Genomic DNA, 14,777 nt, shown 5'->3' with positions numbered 1-14,777 from the left:
TATTTTAAAATGTGCATTTCTTCTCCTATTAGGAAAGATTCACCAAATATCAACCATGAAATGAGACTGGATGTTCTTTGAAGACAAAGGCCAATCTTTGAATTTATTCATAATTTCTATAACTAATGTAGCGTATTATAATATTATGGGCTCTGCACACATTGGTTGAATTATTTTATAGTAGAAAACGTAAAATACATTATTGAAATACAAAAATTATTTTTCTGTTGAACCTATGAATTTGGTCTTGTGAATAAACATAACAATAATAAAATGAGGAAAAGAAATATTTTAAATTTGGGGAAAAAAAGATTAAATAAAGGATTGCAAATATTTTAATTAGCACAAACTTATTTGGGTCCTCTTTCAAAAGGAAAAAGATAAACTACTATTCCTATATGTTTGTTACTTTTTCCAGGTCTGATTCAAATGTCACCTCTTCTTGTTAGCTTTCCACAAACCATGAAAGGTTGAAATAATCTGTTTTCCAATAGTGTTTTGCTTGAGAAATTTCCAAGTTATGTTATGATCATTTCTTTTACTTTCTCATCTCCTAATAAGGATGTGCCTTCTACAAGGTCTTAGCATAAAAGAAGACTCTTAATAAAGGTTTGATATATTAAATAGAACTCAATTTAAAGATTTGAAAAAAGGAACAATGTTCACAGACTGTAATAAAGTATTTTTCAAATTCACATTTAAATTATTTTTCCTCCCTAGATTTAAGGAAAGCCTTTGGCTAAGATAGTAAGATAGGAAGATTTGGATTTAGAAGTTTCTTATATTATCTGATTGAATTTCTTTATCTGTGCATTGTGATTATTATATCCACTGTCATAAAACTGTGAAAGTAAAATGAGAAAATAAATGTGAAAATCCTGTGAATTTAAAACTTTGTGCAACTTTTTCAATTATTGATGAAAAATTAGCTGAATGGCTTACCTGAGGCTTTATTGACAAAGAGTGGTAGAACTAGGATTTCTAAAGCCCTACTCTTACAAGGACATTTCACAAACCTTTTCCCAACTTCCTGCATATTTTGTTTGCACATACCCTTTCCCTATTTCTTAGACATCCTTACTGAAATACCTCCTTCATTCAAATTAATGCACTTCTACAAAAAGTCCCATTCTCTTTAATCCACATATTCTGGTAGGGAAACATAATCTGATAAATTTCTATCAATTTTATTTTATTCCTTCCGTAACTTACATGATCTCTACGGTGAAAAATAAATTATTCAATCTAGAGGCAGTTCCTGATGTGGTGTTTTTAATGCCAAACATCTTTAGGTACTTGATGAAGTATGTGAATTCATTCTTAGATAATGTTTTTATATAGATAAAAGAAAATACAGTCTTAAGAGGGAAACCTTTACTGACGTACAGGCTTCCAAATATTTACAAAATTAACTTTAAGGTATAGAAAGAGCTATGAATTTTATACATGATTTAACTAATAAGATCTAAACAAGCTCTAACTGAGTCTAAAAACTACATGAATTTTGAAGTAGATTGAAAACTGCCCTTGATATACTTCAGTTGTAAATATTTGAAGGAATTTCTAGTAACTAGTAAACATAATATGAAAATATCTGTTCTTTCTATTGGTGACAAAGTCACTGTTTGTATTAATACCATAACCATCCCTCGGTATTCCAGGGGCGGTTGCTCCAGAACTCCTGCAGACAGGCACCAATCACCACGCATACGCAAATCTCATAAAATGGTGCAGTGCTTGCATGTAACCTATGTACATCCTCATATTTCTTTTAAATAATCTCCAGATAACTCTCTCTTATCTCCTCCTGTCTAAAGTGTGAGTTCTGCTCTAGCAATATGGGGAAATTTTGAGCCTTCAAATTTTTTCACGTGCAACAATTTGGACTGTATAAATGTCCTGTAGGGGGCTCCTTCAGCCTTCTACTGAAAACCTGCTAGCTTTTAACAGTGTTAGCAATCATTGTAGAAGAGTTTCTTAAATTTTTAAAGTGTATGCCTATACACTATGTGAAGATGCATGTAAAACTCCAGAATAAAACTTTCTATAGTCAAAGGTATGCTATAAAATAATGTCATGGTAGAATATTCAAGTGAAAGGTTTTGGGCCTTGAGCTTAGAAAATACATATTGATGTACAATTCTAAGACTAAGAAAAATCTTCCTTCAACACTATTATTTTACTCAGAAAAGCTGAAAAATTAGCAAGGCTCCATGTTGATGTTTTACTCATTGCTTTGGCAATAAAATTCCAGGCTAAATGATAGTAATGATATTTTTTAAAGAGAATTATAGAAAAGAAAAAATCCTGTTTTAGCTTGTACTTTACCCTATAAAATATCTCAAATCAGTTTTTGAAGTTTCATGCCATAAATGAATCTCTACTAGTAGACATTTCATTTCCTACTTTATTTTCATTTGGATCATTGATTTCATTACTGCTTGGCTTTTATAAAATGTATATTAGTGGACTTAGAGGATAAGAACTACTATTTAATGTGTATTTTATTAAGTAGATTGTCTTGCAAAATGCTGTACCTTATATAATACAAAATGTGAATAACTATAAAGAAACATATTTTGTACCTTTAATGCCTAATTTTTAAAAATAGAAATGGGTGAAAGCAATTGTTTTAATTGATAGATAATTGGGAAAAGAAAATCAGCTCATTGGGATTTTTAAAGTAAGTAATGTCCATCTTTCTCCTAAAATATTTGGCAACATACTTGTTAATCATTTTTAATAGCAATATATCTAACTTAATCACTCATTGTACAAAATATTATTTAAATTTAATATTGAAAGACAAAAGTCAGGGGTCACTGATAAATTTAGAAAATTAAATTTTTAAAGTTTATGCAAACATTGTAATTGATCTTTTCACTTATTTTATCCAAGGCAATATTTAGTTACTGATAAAGCAAAATTGTCGCATTATATATAGAGCACTACACAAAACACAAGGTGATGTTGTGTGAATTGTACTATGAAAGTAAAAATAAGTACCTAGTATTTGAGATAAGAAAATAAAGATCCAAAAGGGAAACAACATATGATCTGTGTAAGAACTATATTAAGTGTGATTGTGTTTCTTCTCCATTCCCTGAAGGTAAAAGAATCAACACTCCAAAGAAACAATGAAAGGAATACATTCCCATAATTTATACACTCCACTTCATGAGTTTCCTCAAGGTTACGTAGGTTAAGTAATTCTGTTTTTCTTCCTACATGTGTTGTCAGGCTTATGGCAAAGATTGCTGTGGCTTTATTTTCCCACTTTGATAAGGTGTTATGTAAGAAGCAAATGTCACAATTTAATACTAATGAGAACAAATGAGATATCTTGAAATTCCATAAAACATTTTTTTCTGAAATTTCATTTTATGTTTAACAAACCTTGCCTAGTACTCCCAAAAACTAATGCTTTGAGGTTCAAGCTTTCTCAGAAAGATGACATGAATCATTTCAAACCATCTGTGCAAGAAAAAAATATGTGGAAGGGGCACACAGGGCTTGAGACACCCGTAGGAACAAATATTCATGTAGATCTCAGTTTTTAATGCACCCTGTCTTTGAATAATCAATGCTGTCAATAATGATCCCAAATAAAAGCACATAAAATACTCCTTATTTTTTTTCCTTTTAAGTATATAAGCTCAACATTTTTATGAGCAGTAGGAATTGTAGTGTGTGAAACTTTGCTTAATCTAAGTCCGAAAAGAGCAAGAAAAGTGTATTTTATGTATTGTGTTAGTTTTATCTTACCCTATTACATCAAAAGTTCATTTTATTATATTTTGAAACTTAAATACATAATAAAAGTTTCAGCCAAGAATGAACCAAACTGGAATATTAATACAAAGGTATTCATTCACTTTGAACTGCCACATTATAACGTGGCACATTAATGTGGCTAAAGGTGTGAACTTTAAGTGTGAGTCTGGCCAGGAAGACTGTAACTTCACCAAGGACAAAACTCATGGTTTTATTATTGAAATCCCACAGGATTTCATACTCTGTACGTGTTAAAAACTGTGCTAATTAAATTACATTTAAACAGAGCATTGCAGATGTAAAACTCGATTAGTTTGAAATGAAAATAAGAAACAGCTGAGTTATAGGAATTCCGAATAGTTATTAAATATAAAGAAGAGAAAAACTTGGAATAAGACAACTAAGAAATAAGGTAAAATTCAAACTTATGAGAAATACAAGGTATTAGCTGGGAGTCAGTCACTAAAATTTAAGTTATAAAAGCAGAAGAAAATTAATACTATTCATGTGTGAAATCTTTAAAAAAGAAAATCTAACATTTCAGTTCTAAATTTTAGTTTGCAAATTCCTATTAACCACAAAGATGAACACTGTATGTTAAAAGTCATTCTCTTCTAAAATATGAAGGATATTTAACAGCTGCCTAAATAATCCTTTAAAAAAGACCCCTCATGTAAGCATAATTCACAGGGGTAAAGTTGAACAAGTTTTTCTTGGGAACAAAACTAAAGAGAACAAAAAAGCAATAAAGAAGAGAGCTGTTATGAAGTCAGGGAATGTTTGCTTAAGACATCACTCATCTCCATCATCTGTTTGATTTAAAATTTTATTACAAAAAATGTCTAATCGTCATAAATATATTCCCTCTTAGGAGAGTTACTGGATTTAAGTACTTGTTCTAAAATTAGATTTTAAGGATTCATTTATTCTTGTTCGTTAGACATTAAAGCTTCCAAGCAGATCCCTAAAATCTGTAGGAACCACAAGAAGATTCTAAGAGAGTACAAAGAGCAGATCCTACTCTGATCCAAGCCATGGAAGTCATTTTCGTTTCAATTAATTTATTTGCCTTTATGAACTTGAGTCTTTCAAGGAGGCTGACATTTCACTCATCTGAAAAAGCTTGGAATGTGACAGAGGAAAGGGAGGAGAAGTAAATCAAAGGGGTTAGCAATTTTCCAGATGCAATGTATTTTTCTTCTCTTCTTTATTCACCAGAAATTTTAGAGAGCCTTCTGACATCTTACTTCTGTAAGCAAAACCACAGTAGCAAAAAATGCTTAAGGCATGATATGTGAAGAAACACACACACACACACACACATGTCTGATCAGGCACATGTCTGATCAGGCACATACTCACCAAATAAATATAAAATTCTGTTTTGCTGCTCCTTTAACTGAAAATGTTATTTAGTGTATTTATTAGATGTTTTTGTGTGTAGTCCAATCAATACAATTTTAGTTTAAAAGCCACAGCATATTTGGTCATTATTTTTCCTTCTTTGTGATTACCAAGGCACTGAATCCATGCTGGTTTCTTCAATAAAAAGTGACATTTATAAAAACTGTCATCATGACCATATTTTAAATCACACGGGAATATTTTAGTTGTCACCTTTATACACATGGTTTCAGGAAACTATGCCTAAATATCTCATGAAAATGTTGGTCATTTCAGAAGAGTTCTTTTTCCACTGAGTGAAAATTCACTAAAACATCTAGAGGCCAAAAAAAAAAATTGAGGCTTGAAGATAAATTCTCAGCAACAGGGGATATGCCCATTGCTTTTTGGAGCCAGAGAGCCAGTTAACTCCCTGAAATACCCTGGTTCAATATTTACCTGACAGCTTCAGTATCTTGACATTTCCCCCAGTGCATTTCCTCCTTTATCAGGTATTATTTTACAAGGGATTTCTTGTTATACAGAACTAACATAAATCAATCTATAACAGAGGAATTTGTTTAATACATTTATTCTTTTAAGAAGTTGCATGACCATATTTCATCGACTTGTACAATAGGGAAAAAAAGTCTTACTACTAAAACAGAGTTTGTGAAGACATGGTAAACCTATTTAGTGTTTTCAGAGGTTCATTCTTAGATCTTAATGTTAAATAATAACAACTATTCATTTAAGCTGGTCTCACTGTATATCTTGACCTTTAGCAATTCCACACACAGCAGCTTATTGTGGTATCCTTTAAATATGAGAAATAAGAATGGTTTACTTTGCCATTAAAAGAAAAATAAAAGAGTATTATATGTTACATGGCCCATGAAATATTGGCGGTGTGCTCCTTGGCTTTCATTCGAAGAACTGCAATACTGGAAGATCTCCTTTCAAACTCTGGCTTTGTTTCAAATGCATGTCCATTGGTAGCCCCGGTAAGAAGAGAGTCAGTGAAAAAATTGTTGAGGGGCATGTGGCTGAACTGATTCTGGTGGTTTGAAAACCCTGTGTAACTGGAATCTGTCCGAGGTGAGTGAGAATAAGGTGTCATACAGGAGGAAGTGTCACGTGGTAACATGCATGAAGTAACCACAGAACCGCCACTTGCATTTCCTGCCCACAAATTGTTCTGAATCTGGAATATATAAAACAACAAATATTACATTTATGCTTTATTGCTTTTGTTCTCTTACTTTCTTAGATTATATTTACTAAACTTGGTTAACTATTCATTATTTCCCCTTATTGAGCAGTCTCTAATTACATTCTAAGTGCATAAAGCAATGCCCAAAAAATAATAATTTGAGAAATTCTTTTGATTTGTATCCTGTATAGAACTTCAAAACTCGTACAGCTGACCACATAAAATACTCTGAAAACATGTTAATCTCTTAAGTATTCTTTTTATAGTCATGATTTTTACCGCATCTGGAAGATTTAGTCATGATTTATGACTTAGAGTCAGATGCTTAGGAAAAAGGTTTAAAATATGGTTTTAAATATAAAGATAATATTCATCTTTCTAAACAAAATGACACAATTGCATTTTTTAAGTACTGAAGATGGACTCTCATGGAAGTTTTTCTGTTGTTATTTTTGTTTGCTTGCTTTTTGGAAATCACTGCTGATATTAAGCTCTTTAGTCTGTAAAGATAGTTTTATCTTCATTTTGGAAAATATTTACCATCTCATTTTTTTGCCTAAAATCTTGAATAAATAGCTTTTAGAACTTGAGAAATATATACATGTTTTAAACATTTAATCTATTATTTATATATTATATAGTGATTTGAAACAGACCTGTGACATGTAAAATAAACATAATTCTAAAACACAGACCATTAACAAATAATGGAAGCACAGCTAAAAAATATAACTATTAGCAAAAATAGCACATAACTATAAGGTAATTACTATACAACATGGTATATGAGATTGAAACTGTATTATAATTTGTGTACAAGAAATTCACATTTTATATCAGTAAACATCTACAAAAACAATTCAATAAAATATTAACAATTGGTATCATTTTCTCTAAAGTTTCTAGCACACAAAAGAGACACTAAGAACTTATATGAATTTTAAATAAGAAATATCTCAATCTTAACTATCAGGCTATTTAAACACAAAAAGGTGATCACATGCAAGATTGGGAATCATGGAGAAAATCATGGCAAACTGCAGGAATCAGAGCAAAAGAAAATGGAAAAGTTCGTGTGATATAGCAATTCAGAGATGCACAGCCTTGGAAGATGAAATAAAACTGTATGCTTTTTGCAATGTAATTTAAAACATTTAAATTCAGAAATTACATGTTTATTCTATCTAACTTTCTCATCTTTTTAAAGCAATAATAATAATAATAATAATAATAATAGATCCATCAATGATTTCAACACACATACAATACCTTCCTATAGTATTTTTACATAAAGATTCCAGGTATATAACCTCTAGTGAGGTCTTACAAAACCCAAACTTGAATCATACTATGACAACTAATCTTCAGTGAATAGCAGAAAAATATGTTTATAAATCTTCTAGATTATACTGACACAGAAGTTTCTCTGTCACTCAAAAATGGATGGCTTAACCAATTTCAAGACATAAGCGAAATCCTGAAAAAGTAACTTTGACTCTTACATGGGGCTTCTCTGGCTAGCAAGATGTTTATTTTTTGTGCTGTTTCACAAATAAATCCTTATATAATTATAAGCGCCTTTAAGTGTTACATATTTATATAAAACATGGATATAAATATATAGGGAGAAACCTATATATCTGCATCTAGATATATATCAATGTTTTACATATTTTATTAATCCTGAAATCATCATGGGCTATATTCTTTTCCTTTTTGCTCACACTACTCCATGCATTTAACTTTAGCCAAAATATAATGATTTGTACAGTGATTGCTGAGTTATGTGTCTTTAAACCAACAAGAGGGCTGTTAATGTCATTACTCTGTCAAACTAGCCCTTCTTGCTTAATGTGGGTGATTTTACTCTGCCATTCAATAAAACCTTGTATTATACTGCAAAAAGCCAGTCCTATGTCTGACAAAGAGCTTTTAGAAATGAAAATAAACTTGCTTATTTTTTAAAAATTAAAAGAGAAACAAGATAGTGATAGAGAAAATTTATTTATACTTTGTTTATTAGATATTTGTTCAATTTATACATAATGTTGCTGGAATTTATAAAAATAATGTTTATGATCCACATACAAGAAAATATGTTTACAAGTAAAAAGTAAAAATAAGGAAGATAATCTATGAGTGTAAATGAAGAAAACACTTTCTCCATAAAAGAATTAAATTAGTCTACCTATCGATTTTCAAATTCCTCTAGAATCTATTATATTGACGCAATTAAGAGGCAAGTAAGTTTATTTTGATCAAAACTTCCTATCTGAAGATAATCAAGCATATTAAATGCATTACTTTTCATGAAACAATTTCTAACATATAGACATGTTTTCTGAGCAGAACAAATTGACTAAATCAAATGACTATAGAAATATTTTAGTTGGCTTTAGTAGATACCCAAATGCTTTGAAGATTTTGCCATTTATTCCCAAAGGCAGAGATATTTACACATTTTAATGACATATTCTGTTTCCATGACCATGACCTCTTTCTCTCCTCTTCCTACCCACCCCACAATCTCTTTCATTTTTAAATTTCTGGCTTGTCTTCATTTGACTTCAGATGCCTAGTAGGTTTCCATAGCAAAAGTTTCAATGAAAATAATAAGATAATATCCCCAGTGAATTGTGATTTTATTTCCTCAGAAACTCCCTGTCAAGATGTCTATTTGGTGATGATGATCAGTATCAGGCACACCATCAATTAATTATCACTTGTGGGCAGGTACTATGAACACTTTTAATTGTTTCAACACATTAAAAGTGAGTGCTTTTATTACCCTCATTTTGCAGAAGGTAAAACTATAGGACAGAAAGCTGAAGACCTTCACCTATGTATGATTCCATAACTGCAATGCTGGAGGGCAAATCTGAACCTAGGCAATCTGAAGAAATACTACAAGAACTCAATTGGTTTTATGAGTTACAACAGCTTATTTGCCTGTTCGTAATCTTTTTTTTCATAATCTTAATTTCAGAGGGGTTCTAGGCTCTAATTTCTGAAAGCAAAATCCATGATTATCGATGATAACTATTTCCTCTTCCCGAGGCCTATCAGAATACATAATATACATTTAATAAAACTCATTGAGTGACTGAGAATTCCTAAGAATATGAAGTTCAGACAGATAAATTTTGCAGCTATAATCAGTATTTTATGAACAGTTTCTAATAATATATCTAAATGTTGTTTCATGAGTTGAACTCTAGCATCACCACACTCTAAAATTTCAAAAAAAAATCATATTTACATTTCTAGATATTGCTGTCAGTATTTCCCTAGAGAGGTTTTTCTTCTTTTATTAAAACTTATTCTCTGGGCTGGGGATTTAGCTCAGCGGTTCTGCCTCCTGCCTCACAAGTGCAAGGTCCCGAGTTCGATCCCCAGTACAAAAAAAAAGAAAACAAAGCAAAACAAAAAAAACTTATTCTCTATCACAGATGAATTTCCTTGGAGATTCTGATTGATTAAGTATTTGTGTTGTTTCAGGTATCTATATTAAAGTGATGGTAATGATATACAAACATCCCATTTTCATAATTAACTGAAATAAGGAAACATTGCTGAAGTCCACTTTCCTTCTAAATGCAAAAATCCTCTAAATACCTTCATTTTTTTCATTTCCTGTGATAAGAAGCTCAGTTTTTTGGACAGCTCTGTAAAGATGAGCTATGTCACTACATATGTCTTCTATTTATGTTCCTTAAAATGATGCAGAAAAAGTATATTTTTTACAGTGAAAATCTTAAAATGTCATTAGCCAACTGTGACACAATCCCCATTTCTCTTTTAGGTTTAATCTTTTAAATGTTTCTTATATTACCTATCTACTAGACTCTGGCATTCTGATCATGTCTTTCTGGATGTGTCGGAGTTGTCAACAACTGTCACCCTTACCAATATATTGAATCTACAACAGCTACCATATGCTAAGTATTGTCTGAGCATTGTACAAGAAACGTAGCAGATACCATCTCTGCTCTAAATCCATCTACTTCTGTTAACACTGGAAGGCAATACTCGATTAAACACAAGTCATTTGAGCTTATAGATGACTAAATCTGCTGTTGTCAACTAGGTGCTCTCTTATGCTCTTCCATTCATACAGAAATTCTGTTCTCATATAGGTGGTAATTTTTAAGCTGTATGTTGAAATCTAACAAGTCACATTAACTAAAACTGCATATTACTTATTTGTCAACAGGGAAGCCCATTAAAATCCTCACTCTCTCGTTTATTAAAAGAAACATTAGAGGAGAGTGCAGCACATGCCTATAATTCCAGCACTTCAGGAGGCTGAGGCAGGAGTATTGAAAGTTCAAGCCTCTCCTGAAAAACCTAATTAACTTAATGAGGCTATGTCTCAAGATAGAAAATTTAAAAAGGCTGAGGACATAGGTAGCTTGGTGGGAAAACTCTGGCTTCAATCCCCAGTACTTCCAAAATAATCTATATTTGTCATGAAATTGTGGAAGGAAAAAGTGCTTTTTCTAAATGATGTGACTCTTCTGTTTTAGACTATTTCATAGACACCAGAATGCCAGTACCTAGCACTAAATGATATTTTGAGGGATTTTTTTAGACTTCTAAAATTGTACAAGATTCAAAAGCTTTAAAACAGAAACATTACCAAAAACGCTGCACATCATTCCCTTGTGTGTGTTTCTTAAAAAGAAAAAAGAAGACTGTCTTTACTTTTTTTCTTTGCTGTGTTTAAAGGGAATAGAGAACCTAAAAATATTCCATGTTTTACTGTGTTTCACAGTGTATTTTAAAGTTTTAGGGGTATGTTCAAAGCACTGTCTAGGGAACTTAGCCAAATGCCTCCATTAGCATGAATGGAAGTTCAGCTGACTTACTACACTCCACTTTGAACATGTGTCCCTTAATGTTTTCCTAATCAAATAAAAAGTTAACACTTCATTATCCATGACTTTGGAATTATGAAGGCAAGTTGCTGTTTTGTATGATTCTTTCCAAACTGAAGCCAAATTCATTTAATATTCATTTTTCCTGTAAGAAGTTTACAGCAGTAGAAAAGCAGGAGAGAGGTAACTATATATATTAAGAATTTTTCACTGTGGGTCTATGTTTGTAATGAAATAAAGTCTTATATTAAAACATGGACAGAAAATTGTATTTGTTCATTTACCTGAGAAACTTTATTTAGAGACATTCTTTGTAACCGAAACTGTAAAACAGATTTTAGTATACTAAATTCAGTGTCTATTACTAATGTATTTGCTCTCTTTATGGTAGTAATTTTTTAAATATATTTTTTAAAACTTCTAAAAGACATATGACTTTTTTAGTCTTTGTCTTGGTTGTGAAGTAGAATGGTTTAAAATATCGATTTCATGATAATATATTATATTCTACTTATATACTTATAAACTATATTTACATGTTATAAAAATATAAGTATTTATATTTATTAATATTAATAGCATTAATATTATATATTAAATAATATATTTATATTAATTTATTATTGTATTTTATATTGCTAATCTTAGTACTACTTAGAAGACAATGGCCTTTTGAATTTAATAGAAATATTGAGCAAAGTGAAAACTACATAAGCAACGACCTCTTAATTTTAAAGCGTGCCCAAAACAACTACTGTAATAATATTTTACTACTAAAGTAAGTTTAACTTACTCTTCTTCTACAAATAGACTGCCCCTTTCTCCTATCAGCAACATCTGTAATATCTACATACATTTCGCTCACGCATCACAATGCATGCTCATTCATGCTACACTCACATGTTCACATACTTCCTCACGGTAGTTAAATTACACATTGTTTTAAAAGAGTTTAGGGATTCACAAAGAATTACTTGTGGTGATCTTCTACCAATACCTTCTTTACAAAGTATTTTTTAAATTCAAAAATTTGATTTGGGTTTTTCTTCATTGACAGCATGTTTACATTTATTGATTAGTTTGTATAATTTCAATACTATATAAATTGATTAGCACATTATCACTAATTTATCAAATTTTAATATGATCTTGTGCAAATGAAAACATCAATTTCTACAGAAGCAGTTTAATTTTTTTTTAAGTTACATATTTTTCTAACATATACTTTCCTGTAAAATCCAGGGAGATAAAATACTAATACAAATCATATGTTTACCATCTTTCAAATATTTTTAAGGGTTAGCTAACTTCAGGGTCCCAATAACTTTTCTAGTTACTACACCAATAAATTTTTTGCAAGAAGAAAAATATATCCCTAAATAGTGAGTTTGCTACCAGTGACTAATATATGCCAGGATTTTTCTGCCTGAAAAAAACCCCCAAAAACCCTCAATTGGAATTAAGTACTGAAAAGATCAATTTGAGAATATTTTAGAAACTACTTGAGATTCTAGTGAGAGCACACCATCAGTATCTGCATATTCAGTCTCATTTTCATCAGAAATATTTAAAATTATATGAAAAGTACAAAGACTTTTTAAAACACTCCCAAATATATTCTTTCAGTGTCTTATAAAATCAAACTAATTAGAAATTATTTATTTATTCCAAAAGTATCATATATTAAATACAGATTGTCACTTTGATTTTTGAATAACATTTCATACCAGAAATGTGCATAAGCACTTAGAACAAGAAAAGAGTGCCTTTTCCATGAAAAAAATTCACTTAGAAAAAAGTCATTTGAAACTCATAATCTAGAAAGAAACTGCTTAGCAGAAAAATATAATTATATCTCTCCTGTTAGTGCAAATGTCACTGTTTCATCAAAAATGTTGTCTGAAAATTTTAAATAAAAACATAAATGTGTTTAAATTTTTATTATTCAAGTAGTATTTGAAAAATGCTCCAGGTTAAAGATGGAAGTAATTACTGGAAGGGCCATTTGACTTTTTTCCTTTAGTGTTGAATACATTCTTAAATTTTATAGTAATAGTGATCATTAAAAAGTATGATTTATGGCAAATCTCATCGTTTAGTCTTTAAAATAAATCTTTCCATTCAACTCATTTAAGGAAGGAATAACATAATAGCATCTAGTTTTGCTACTTTATTGTTATCAAATAATAATGTTTGTATGGAACATTTTCCAGGCATTTTTTATACTATTTCTCATGTATTTTAATGTATGCCTGGTAGCTATTTCTGATTCATCAGGATTTGCTTCATTTTAAATTTACACAATTAGCCTATTAAAACAAATTCTCAATTATCAGAAAAAAAAATGTAAATTCATGGAGTTTTCCCTGTGCATCTAAACTTATAAATCAAATCTGCAAATAATTTAATTTGCCCAGAATATTTTTAATCAGAGATTTCCAATTTGTTCAATATTCGTATACCAGTTTTGAACTTATTCTTAAATTCCTGAATAGAGCTATTGATTTATTCATTTTAAATTTTCATGAATGATAAAGTTGGAATATTATTTTTCTGATTTTTGAAATCAACTGCCAGTTTATACAAAATTTTACCTATTTTTACTATGTATGATTTATGACCAAAAAGAAAAATCTATAGAATCATGAGGCTTAACACATTTGAGACCACTCTGGGCAATATAGTAAAACTCCATATCACAAAGTAAATATAAATATAAAAATAAATATGTCATGCATAACATTCTGTATTAAGTGTTACATAAGGTTTAACCTGATGACAGGGGTGTGAACTGCAGATTTTAACCCACAGATCTACTCACATAGACCTTCTAGCCTTTGATGGCTTGTTTCCCCACCTGGTTCTTCTCTATTTTCCTATGTAATCATTTTTATATATACAAATGACTCCTGGCACTCATAGTAATTTATTTTTATATTTTTCTTACTTATTTTGGTAATCTATTCAATTTATTGGTTTACTTTTCTCTTAAAACATTAACTAATTAAGATAAATTTAGCTAAATTCAATGCTTTAACAGTGGCTACCTATTAAAAGCAAAAAAAAAGCTGTTATTTTACATAATCATTAAATCAGAATATTAATTTTAATAAGTTAATTATTTTATAATCTAAAAGATGAATGTACTTCAATGATTCAGGAGGACCTTTAATCTTTTAAGATTTTTAAACTTTCAACAAAATAAAAAATAATGAAATTTATAATTGAATAAAAATTAAATATTTCAACAAATGAAATTTTTTAAAAAATCGTTCACTGTAGCTAACTGCACTTTCACTCAATGGACACCAAAGATGCCTCACAGTATATATTTTTTATAGGCCTGTATGTTTATGTATTTATATGAAGTATACATATTTTTTACATTTAATTAGCAGGTTTGAGTAATACAAACTATCCTTTTTTCTATAATTTTTAAAGTTTCTATTTACTATTAGTGAGAAATTGAGTAATATCAATATGGTCTATTGCTCTAAAAGTGGCGATATTTTTGTCTCTCCATTCATTAT

The 14,777-nt window shown here is 30.1% G+C and overlaps 1 protein-coding gene across 3 annotated transcripts in view; it reads right to left on the bottom strand.

Annotated features, from left to right (window-relative positions):
• Positions 1–5,530: 5,530 nt before the first annotated feature.
• The window catches only part of LOC101723938 (ALX homeobox protein 1), a 247,726-nt gene continuing 238,479 nt past the window's right edge, over positions 5,531–14,777 (bottom strand). Inside the window, exon 4 of one of the 3 annotated variants that reach the window (XM_004867533.4) lies at positions 5,531–6,361. In XM_004867533.4, coding sequence (XP_004867590.1) covers positions 6,041–6,361 — 321 coding nt within the window. In that variant the 3' untranslated portion in view covers positions 5,531–6,040. The remainder of the gene's footprint in view (positions 6,362–14,777) is intronic. The other 2 variants (XM_087192559.1, XM_013066581.3) reach the window with 2 other exon arrangements.

This window comes from Heterocephalus glaber, unplaced genomic scaffold (assembly GCF_053883595.1).
Source record: "Heterocephalus glaber isolate CG9 unplaced genomic scaffold, H.glaber_assembly_v1.0 deba00001572, whole genome shotgun sequence".
Classification (NCBI taxonomy): domain Eukaryota; kingdom Metazoa; phylum Chordata; class Mammalia; order Rodentia; family Bathyergidae; genus Heterocephalus; species Heterocephalus glaber.
This window is presented reverse-complemented; position numbering and strand designations above follow the sequence as displayed.